This window comes from Doryrhamphus excisus, chromosome 22, assembly GCF_030265055.1.
Source record: "Doryrhamphus excisus isolate RoL2022-K1 chromosome 22, RoL_Dexc_1.0, whole genome shotgun sequence".
NCBI lineage: Eukaryota > Metazoa > Chordata > Actinopteri > Syngnathiformes > Syngnathidae > Doryrhamphus > Doryrhamphus excisus.
Genome location: NC_080487.1, coordinates 506,697 through 517,850, shown reverse-complemented (window position 1 = coordinate 517,850; position 11,154 = coordinate 506,697). Strand labels below are relative to the sequence as shown.

At 43.5% G+C, this 11,154-nt stretch overlaps 1 protein-coding gene across 2 annotated transcripts in view; it reads left to right on the top strand.

The window, feature by feature from the left end:
• The first annotated feature begins 522 nt into the window (after window positions 1-522).
• The window catches only part of LOC131109740 (collagen alpha-1(XI) chain-like), a 48,684-nt gene continuing 38,052 nt past the window's right edge, over window positions 523-11,154 (top strand). The window contains exons 1-4 of one of the 2 annotated variants that reach the window (XM_058062020.1): window positions 523-826; window positions 5,553-5,717; window positions 6,678-6,891; window positions 7,214-7,376. In XM_058062020.1, the coding sequence (XP_057918003.1) occupies window positions 733-826; window positions 5,553-5,717; window positions 6,678-6,891; window positions 7,214-7,376 (636 nt within the window). In that variant the 5' untranslated portion in view covers window positions 523-732. Of the gene's footprint in view, window positions 827-5,552; window positions 5,718-6,677; window positions 6,892-7,213; window positions 7,377-8,516; window positions 8,631-11,154 lie in introns of those variants that run through there. The other variant, XM_058062021.1, reaches the window with a different exon arrangement.

The window sequence follows — 11,154 nt, the reverse complement described above, 5'->3', positions numbered from 1 at the left end:
GCCGACACGTCCTGCCAAAGAGGTGGCGAGCGTTTGTGCGACGGCTCTATGGCTAGCACCTGTGCTTCCATTCCCTTCTCCAGCCTTTTCCTTTTTTATATTCCCTAATTATTATCAGGCCCGGGGTCTGCGAGAGGAAGCTCGGCAGTCTGGAAAACATTTGATTTTGGCTACCGGGACTTTTTATATGAAGCAGTGGCCCGTGCGGGAGCTCCAACGCTGTGTCAGGAAATGTCTAAAATGACGACTCCGCCCCCGCTACCTCATTTGCATGCGGTCTGCTGCACTTCATTAGCAACTTTTAGGCTTCCTTGCGGCGCCTCCTCCCATTTGGGCTACACCTGAACCAAGTGGTGCGCTTGTGGAAAAGGGGGCGGGGCCCAGTGAGGTCCAAGGGGGGGTGAGGAGGCGTGGGTGGCCAGCCCCTAGACAACATTCCCCACTGGTGATTTGATGATTTTCACAGCGACTATCCTCCTTTGTGGCTGCCTTCCAAGCTTTTCAAGAAAGCTCCAGGTTTCTTCATCCTAAGTCCGCCATCAGTGTGGAGCTGGGCTTGCTTGAAGGGGGGAGCCGTCTGCTGCCGAAGGCCGCCAAAGGCATTGTGGTACGTCCCCACATGGAGCTGTAGAGCCGGCGCCGCACTTTGCCGCACTTTCCTGGGATTGAGGAAAGGGAAGAAGCTTTTTTTCTTCTATTGTGCCAAAGGCCGCATCCGTGCGGGCTATCGCCATGGAGACGCGCAGGCAGGCCACCCGCTGGAAGACGAAAAGGTGGTTGGCCGCTGTCCTTGTTTTAATTCTGCAAGCTGTCTCCATCCGAGCAGGTAGGGGTCCTTGTTTCAATCCTTCAAACTTCAATCCTTACACTTGCAGTTTTGGACAAAAATGGGGAGAAAGAAGCATAACTTGATTAATCCCGACCCCTCCTCAATATCTCAGCATCGTCTATCATAGAACCGGTTTAATGGACATAAATATTACATATATATTGCATGTAACATAAATCCACCCCTGCACCTGTCCTACCACTCCTAGAAGTTTACATCTCAAATAGGTCACCGTCACCCCCCCCCCCCCCCCAAAAAAAAATCACCACATTTAGAGGTGGTCAGCTGAGGTCACCCCGATGGGAACACTAGTGAGAGAATTCGGTGTGCTTATTTGTTTTATGATGGGGTTGCCTTAAAGGACGCCTGGGAATTCTGAGTTCTGAATTATGGTTGGAGACCGAAAATGTGATAGTCAGGAGCATATGGAGTCTTGGTGGCATTTTATGTCACCTAACAAACAAAACTGGTTGAATACGTGTATACTGTATATTGCAATATTGCAGTATCCAGACTGTTTTTACATACACAGAACCATATTCCATATTTTACTGTTTTTGACACTGTTGTTGTGTTGGTGTCATGTGACCAAAGGCTGCACGGTAAAGATCACATGCGTCAAGTAAGGACGGCTTTTGTCAGATATTTCATTACTTAATTCAAATACAATACCTTATTTATATATTCTGCATTTTCTCCCAAATGATGTGAATATGCCAAGCTTAGGTTTCAACAAAAGCCTGTAAAATATACTTTTAAAGAGCCCCGTTAATACGCATACTGAGTGAGAAAGCAGAGGTGTATTTCTCTTGCATATTTGTCATTTGTGCTCTAATTTATGGTTGAACCCTGGCCAGCGTAGCGGTCACATGACTCACCCACTTATTGGTGCCGGCCAAGTGTCTGATGATGGCCTTTTATTTACTTTCCACGCTAGCATAGCTGATGTTAAAAGTGTGAATGCAGACTAAATGCGAAAAAAGTGGAACACTTTTGCTGCAGCAATGAGGAATAAAAATCCGTTTTCATTGACTCATAGTTGTTACTTAACAGGCCAGAACATATTTGATGTAAAGCCTTGGGACTTCAGAGAGAGAGGCTTGATGGAATTCACATCCTGGCCTAAAGGATATCTTTTCCATCTTTCCACATGATCCACCGCCGAGCTCCCCAGAAAGACTCCAAAGAGGGGGCGTTGATGGAAAAGGAAAAAGAAAATGTGGAGTATTTTGACTGCTTAGAAAAAAAGAAACATATGTGGGTCACATTAGCTTTGAATAATATTTCTTTTGAGCCAGAGACGTCTGTGCTGGGCGGAATATTGCCATGGAATATAAAAGTAGCGACTTTTGTTGGGATTAGTATCGAAAGCGTCATTATGGAGCAGACAATAGTCAACAATATCGCCCAAGCATCAAAGCGCAGCTTCCTGTCTGCCTGATTGAGATGGAAGCTCACCATAATTGCAAGATATGCAAACATTTGTGAGATCCCCGCAAGGGGGGTGGGGGGGGGCTTTAATTGCTGTCACTGCTGCCAGAGCTCATTAAGAGCACCTCTCCTCAAAGACATCCCAAAAGAAATGTATCCCCCCCCCCCGCCGAGACGCTTTCCATCTTAATCACAGCTCCACATCAAACTCCATGCCTGGGGAGCAGACGGGGCGGGGACGTTTAAGCTTCCATCGTCCAAAATCAACGTGTCTGTCTTCTCTTGAAAAAGGATTTCAACCTTTTTCTTGTCTCCGCTTGCACCTGAGTGCGCGACGCCAGGCGCTTGTTAACATGCAGAGGACACGTGTTGCCAAACGGCCCGCAAACACCCCTTTTAATTCGCAGTCATCATTAGGGTTGGTTGTCTGTGAACGACGAGCTGGCGGACGTCTTCTCTTGGACCAGAAGTGGAAGGAAAGGTTGGGGGTGGGTGTCCTCAAACATTCGCCACATCTGGAATATATGAGGCTTTGAGGTATGCAGTAATGCAGAAAGGTATTCGCACGAGGAAATCTTTTTTTTTTTTTTTGCTTTTATCAAGACAAGAATATCCATCAGAGTCCCAACGCATGTAAATATCATATCTATTTTTATTTAATTAATTTTTTCATTTTTTATTTAATTTTTATTTATTATTATTATTTATTTTTATTTTTTTATATCTATTTTAATCTATATATCTGTTTTTTATATCTATAACAAATATATTTTTTCATATCTATATGTTATCATGTCACACAGACCTTTGAAATCATTTTGATCAGGTAGTATTTTTAAAAGACATAATACTGAATAGAAATAATACAATAGCGTTATATTATTCAGGCACAATGCTGACAATGCAGCCAACGGAGCCCCCCGCCCCTCCCCAAAACCCCCCGTCCCCAGTCAGGTTCCTATTTTTCATCAGAAGGAAAAGTTGGGGCCATCCTGGTTTAGTCTTGTGTATGTTTTACTTAGGGGGGCATGTGGGGAGCGGTGCCAGACCCATAATGGTTTCAGCATGTGGACTTCCAAGCCCCCCTGCCCCCGCCCCAAGCAGCCACCCAACAGGAATAGCACCATCAGCACTTCCCCGGCTTCACGTGCCGTCAACTCCAGCAAAAGAAGTGACTAACTATTAAGTGACGGATGTTTTTATCAGACGTTTTTTTTTACCACTTCAGGCGTCACATGCGGCTGTAGGTGACATCCATCCAGACTTGCTAATTGGATATTTACAATAGCGGCCTGGAAAATGTGCCGTCATGTGGCCTGCTCTTGATGTTGTCAAACGCCTATGAATGTCGTCTGGGGGCTTTTTTTCCCACATAAATCACATCTCCTTAGAGGGGATTTTGAGGTGTACCCCCCCGCCCCCCTTCCTCCTCCCCAAGGAGACAAATGATGTCTGGCCATACAGTTTGTCTCCTGTCTGTATTGGTCATTTTCATGAAGCATAACTTTTAGAAATGTATATTAACCACAAAGAATTAGCATCTGTAGCACTCGTTAAAGCATGAACGCCGTTTCTGCAATCAGCAGCATGCGCTCTGACAACACCGAAGCAATGTAGACTGCAAAGAATGACCTATATTGGGAAGACTGGTCGTGAAAACGCAACACAAGTCATCATAAACAACAACCCTCGAGTTCATACCATTTCATAATGTTTGTTAGTGAACCTAAGAAGACAGGAACGTACCATTTTTCAATTATTTTAAACTGATGTAATCGTGTGTTACCATGAAGCTGAGGTATGTTAGCATAAAGTGCAGTGGTCTTATGACATAGCCTAGCATTTCCCATTTCTTCAAATGGGTGGTTTTAGTGCGTTGTTTGAGTTTTGAGTCAAGTTTTGCATTATTCATCATTTTAGTGGTTTGAAGGTTTACCAGGTTAAGAAATGTTCATAGCTGTGATTTAAAGGGGAACTACACTTTTTAAAATATCAGCATGTCCCTTACATCCTTTCATTTTTCACTAAAGTTTCGAACACCCCTGCATCAAATGTCCAAATGTAATTTGCCATATTACGTGCTATGTCATGGTTGCTTAAACTTGCTAACTGCCAATGATGTTGTTAGTTTTTCTGTGCATGTTGTAGCTAACAGGCTACTTCCTGGTTCACAAAGAACGATGTAAGATCTTCAATCCAATCAGACGGACAGGTCTAATTGCTGGCTTGAAGAATGAATGCTTCTATTGTGCATGTTTATCCTGATTTGCACCAATTTCAGTGGCTCCTTCCTGGGCTTCTGCTCCATGAAGATCCATGGGAATCAGTGGTGTGTTTTTGCATAATCCCGCTAACTCCCAAACAAACAGTGTTGAGAAGAGGAATTCTTGTTTTCATGCTTGGCAGATGTTAAAAGAAAGCTGGCCAGCTGTTGTTTTGCGCCGTTTTCTCATGGTTACATTTAGCGGTTTATTCTATATTTAATATAAAGGCCATTGTAAACGTAGGTGGAGTGACAGGACGCTGCCCATCCGTCCAAGGAGAAAGCGGCAGAACAAAGAGGAGCAAAGAAACATCTGCTAAAGACGTAGGAGTGATGTCGTCTGGTAGCCACAATGCGCACGTCAACACTCCAACCGCACACTTGAAAAAACAAACGCCACCATCCTGCCTGCTCTCCTCGCTATCATCACTGGGAGGAGTCACGTGACAGGAAATGGCTCAAGGACGAGCTTCGGAATGCTGTCCGGCATCCAAACAAGAAGCTGTTCCTGTGATTGGCTGGTGACCAAACCAGGGCGTACCCCGCCTCTCACCCGGAGTCAGCTGGGATAGGCTCCAGCATGGAAAGTCATTAATATGCAGTGTTATGTTTTTATTCATTCGTTCTAAGAGATCTGATGACAAATGAAAGAAACCAAAACAACTTCTTCGACATAAAATAATGCAAATCCAACTAATCCATTCCATATCAGCAAAAACATATTTCATAGAGAATAATTCGAGCTATTACGAACACAGCGGTGTGGGGAATTTCTGACCCGTGGCTATTTAATTATTGAATAAATACATTCTTTTTTTAAGTTTTAATATTATGACAAACAAAGTAAACAATGAAAAATGTTCAGTTATGGAAAAATTAATTACAAGAAGAAAGTTTAAATAAAAAAACCTCCAAGGGGGGCATGGTGTCCAGGGATTGCTATGATATGTTGCCATATCTGACCGAGCGTTTGCGTCATTGCAATGTGATTTTCCAGTTTAACTTGACACATTTTTCTCTTGGCCACAGCCGAGCCCGTGGATGTGTTGAAGGTTCTGGACTTCAAGAGCTCCCCTCAAGGCGTGAAGAAAACACCCGGGTTCTGCCCAATGAGGAGGGGCTCCAAGCCCGACATCGCCTACCGAGTCAGCAAGAACGCCCAGATCAGCGCTCCGACCAAGCAGCTCTTCCCAGGTACACCTTGTCACATTGACTGGCGGTAAAAACGAGCAGGACCAGATTGTTGTTATTCCTGCTCTGGGATTTATTGGGTCCAATTAAGGACAATGTTGAGCGCCAACGTCAATAATGGAACTCTTGTGAAGTCTAATTGCTGCCAGCCTCGTTCTCCGTCTGCATCCGTTTATGAGACACAAAAGCAGCCACTATTAGTACAATATCCTATATTATACTTCAAGAGCTATTTTCCTGAACTGAAACTGGAAATGTGAGCAGAGATGACGAATCCTTCAAAAGCGACCATTCGGCCTTCTCCAGCCAGTGTAATGACGAGAGAGCGTCCATTGGCCCCTCCCATCTCCTTATTAGCACATAAAGTAAACCTGCCTTTACCGGATGTGTCCAATATGGACGTCCAATCATATCAGACAATACTGGCGTAAAAATAACGTTAAAATCAAAATTTTGTAATAAAAAAGTAAAAAAAAATCAGAACAAATATAACAGTGTAACTACATTTATTGGTCAGAAAAGTGGAAAAAGCATAATAAGCCCCTTTTAATGTCACAACGTTAAAATCTAAATTTTGTAATAAAGTAAAAAAAAAATCTGAACAAATTCTAAAAAATGATGACAAATGTCTCGGGGTCAATGTTGTCATATGATTTTCGTATTTAACTGTGCTAGCATAAAAAGAACATTGGGACGTTAAACACTAAACGTCATAACGATGGTGATGCTAATGATAAACGTGATGATAATGGTCATGCAAGCATTAAAAGAAGTTAAGTGCTGTAAAAACATAAACAAAAAAGAGTGCAGCCTAACGTAGTTAACGAGTGACACCCCCTCGTTGATGTTGGTGCAAAAAGCCAATGAAAAAAAAACAAAAATGCTCGGACACCATGGTTTTCCAGAACTTTTCATTACATTTCCGTGACTCTTCTGACCCGTGCTTCCATGCATGACCTCCAGGGAGCGTTTTCCCAGAGGACTTCTCCATCCTATTCACCATCAAGCCCAAAGCCGGCCTCCAGTCCTTCCTGCTGTCCCTCTATAGCAAACAAGGCGTGCAGCAGCTGGGTGTGGAGGTGGGCCGCGCCCCCATCTTCCTGTACGAGGACCAGCACGGCAAGCCCACCCCTGAGGAGTACCCCCTGTTCCGTTCCATCAACCTGGCCGATGGCAAGTAAGTCAAATGGCACCCCGCTGGGTTCACACCCACACTGAATTGGACCACCATAGCAAGTTATGTTGGCATTTTTAACTGTAATGCAAGTGTAAAAAGAAGTTAAGCAGTGTTGCTCGTCAAATGCAAAAACGCTAAACAATGCGATTTAAGTTCAGCAAAGTGCAAAAGGTAAAGCATATGTATTCTGAGCTGTATTATGTCACTCTGCTACGCTAGGTTCACAGGGCTAAATAGCGCTGCAGGAAAGAATAAGCCTAGCATTTAGCATTAGATTGTCGTGTGTTAGCATGCACCTTGATGTTGCGTTTGTGTTGGCCAGATGGCATCGCGTGGCCATCAGCGTGGAGAAGAACAGCGTCACAATGATCGTGGACTGTAAGAGGAAGGTGACCAAGCCCTTGGCCAGAAGCCAGCAGGCCGCCATCAACACTGAGGGCATCGCCGTCTTTGGCACCAGGATCTTGGATGATCAAGTCTTTGAGGTAACGACGATGACAAAAGGTCACGCTAGAATGCTAACGTAAACACAAATGTTAGCACTTTTAGCCTTCAAGCTTATCTCAATGAGAGTCTTTTAGCCTTACTGCGAATTCAAGAAGAACTTTTAGCATAGACATAGATAGACATCACTTCCAGTGGGTTTGTACACTGCTGCGATACGTCAACGTCACCGCCATCTTGGATGGGTAAAGTCAATGCACTTACTTTATAAAGCGCCTTTCTACAAAGCAGTTTAGGTTCATTTCTCTCGTTTATACACACACTAATATACTTAGGAAAGAGTTAGGTTGTAAGAATCATAGACTTTATTTTACAAACATTGCTACTTATAGCATTAATGCTTTGTAAATTCCACTCTTATAGCCTTAATGCTAAGCTAAAGTCTAGCCTTCTTGCTAAGATTAAGTCAACTGTTTTAAACTTCCTGCAAATTTAAGTATACATTTTAACCTTCACAGCTGCAAGGCTGTCGAGTGGTTAGCGCACAGGCCTCACAGCTAGGAGACTCAAGTTCAATTCCACCCTCTCCAATATGTGCCCTGTGATTGGCCAAAGACAGCTGGGATAGGCTCCAGCACCCCCGCAACCCTTGTGAGGATAAGCGGTAGAAAATGAATGAAACGAAACTAAGTTGAACTCTTTTAGTCTTCTTTCTAAGTCAATTTAAGTCCATTTAAGTCTTGCTGTAAATGAGTTGTATAATGTATTTTTGAAGCTCTAAATTGGCGTGATGAATGTTTGTAGGAGGTTTGGAAATGTCAGCTCCATGTTGCCAGATGTTTAATTGGTCTTTCATTGGCTTGTAAAGTGAGAGGTTTATAGGCCGAGAGCAATAGTCACATAGTTAGCACACATTTTCGACACAACAGTCTATTTGCTGGGCTTAAAGTAAAAAAAAAAAAAAAAAAAAAAATCCTGAGCCTAAACTTTTTTCCAGGAAAAAAAAAAAAAAATAAAAAAATAAAAAAAAAAAAATATATATATATATATATATATATATATATATATATATATATATATATATATTGCTTAGATAGCTTGGACACATTATGTAAGAAATAAAAATGGTAACATTTGACAAGCTTTGAAGTGTGACTTAGGAATGCCGGCAATGTGAAGACCTGACTTTTCCACACGTGTCGTCTTCCTCTTCTTCTTCTATGGCGAGCTTTAGCATCCTGAGACCGTGGATAAGGAAATACGGCGCGGTGAAGTCAGGCAATAAAACCTCGCGTGTGAGTTTGGAAAGAATGCCAGGGTGAAAGCCGCAGTCATCTGAGATTGGAATTATGCTAATTACCAGTTTGGGAGAAAAGATCCTAGCAAACACTTTTCTTCCAAGTCGTAACCTTTTTCAACAAGCCTTTTCATTTGTCTTCCAAATGTTTTAGCAGATGTTGCTTTGATGCTAAGCTAAAGTCAGCACAGCCTGTCTTTATGCTAGACTAAACTTGACTCTTCTTGCTCAGCTAAACGTATCACTTTCCACCTTCATGTCAAGCTAAACAACTCATTGAGCCTTCCAACATTCCTGACAACCCACATATGTTAGCCTCCATGCTAAGCTAAACCCAACTCTCTTAGCCTCCATGCTAAATTAAACCCAACTCCTTTAGCCTCTATGCTAAGCTAAACCCAACTCTGTTAGCCTCCATGCTAAGCTAAACCCAACTCTCTTAGCCTCCATGCTAAATTAAACCCAACTCCTTTAGCCTCTATGCTAAGCTAAACCCAACTCTGTTAGCCTCCATGCTAAGCTAAACCCAACTCTCTTAGCCTCCATGCTAAATTAAACCCAACTCCTTTAGCCTCTATGCTAAGCTAAACCCAACTCTGTTAGCCTCCATGCTAAGCTAAACCCAACTCTCTTAGCCTCCATGCTAAATTAAACCCAACTCCTTTATCCTCTATGCTAAGCTAAACCCAACTCTGTTAGCCTCCATGCTAAGCTAAACTGTAGTCTGTTAGCCTCCATGCTATTTCAGCCTGCATGGATAAGATTAGCCTTTAGGCTAAGCTAAGTGGTGTTTTTTCTCGACTAATTGGAAATCCAGGTCTGAGCATTTGTTTGTGCTCAACTGAATGAAAAGAGGCCACAGAGGCTGCGTTTGGGAGAAATCTGGAGAGTATTACACCCCCAAGCACCCGCCGCCCCACCCCATCACTGCTTCTGGGTTCACTGTTAATCCGCCCCCCCCCCTCAGATGGACCTCCAGCATGCTGGTGGTGCACAGTGCAAGGAAAGCTGGGAGTGTTTGTTGCTGCCATGTTGCTCATACAGGCGCCCGTGTTAGCAGCTGTGTTATGCATCACACATCTGGGCCCTGATTGGTGTCACGGGCGGGTCAGGGTGACATCATCACATTTTCCTTTTGCAACAAAACACACGGAGAAAGAGAGAAATATGTGGATTACGCCACGTGGAAATAACATCTTCTATCTACCAACGTCCGTTCCGCAGCATTGTTACATCACTTCCTTTGTTTACTTTATAATAACAGTACTTTTATAGTACAGTGGAGTGTAGTACAGTGTAGTCTGTTAGCCTCCATGCTAAGCTAAACCCAACTCTGTTAGCCTCCATGCTAAGCGAAACTGCAGTCTGTTAGCCTCCATGCTAAATTAAACCCAACTCCGTTAGCCTCCATGCTAAGCGAAACTGCAGTCTGTTAGCCTCCATGCTAAATTAAACCCAACTCTGTTAGCCTCCATGCTAAGCTAAACCCAACTCTGTTAGCCTCCATGCTAAGCTAAACCCAACTCTGTTAGCCTCCATGCTAAATTAAGCCCAACTCTGTTAGCCTCCATGCTAAGCGAAACTGCAGTCTGTTAGCCTCCATGCTAAATTAAACCCAACTCTGTTAGCCTCCATGCTAAGCTAAACCCAAATCTGTTAGCCTCCATGCTAAATTAAACTAAACTCTGTTAGCCTCCATGCTAAGCTAAACTGCAGTTTTAAACTCAACTCTTTGAGCTAAGATAACGCTACGACAACGCTAAGATAAACAGTTATGTTTCATGGTCCATCATCAACTTCCTGTACGCTGTATCTTCTGAGGTGGCATCACAAACCAAAGCCAAAGAAGAAGCACAAATGGAGTAAACGGGTTCGCTACTGACTGAGAATGTTTGTGTAACGTCGACCGTAAACCTCCAGGAAGCGCTTTCATCCCCGTCAGTGTAGCTGCATATCTCCAGGCAGGTCATCTGAGGTGACTTAAGCGCTTTTTGGGGTATCAATAACGTCTTCCACGAGCAGAAGCAATTCTTTAGGAGACAACCATTTCAAAAAAAAAAGTGAGGCTTTTGGCCGACGGTGCGGATCTAATTTCCTTTTCCAAAAGCTCATGAAAACCAGACGTCCCGAGATAAATACGGAGCTGTGTTATTTATCTGCGGGGACTGGCAGATGTTAGAATGGGTTGCAGACCCCCCCCCCCCCCCCAGCCCTAATTCATTGCCTTATATATCAGCAGATGACGGCTAAACCCGCACCGCACCGCACCACCACATCCTGCTTGTTGTTCTACCTTCACCTTTTATTAGCACGGCACTGCTGAGACGCCGGAAGCTACATACCTGACGGATGTAAACACCCAGATAAGAAGGGCTGGTTAGACCTTGCCTCATGTGGGCACTACGTACATGAGGTTTCTTAGCTATATGTACTTATATGTACTTATATGTATTAGTTGTACACACCATGATTGTACTCTTTTCTAAAGTTTTGGTTACCTTATTTGGCCCCTTAAGCTACGT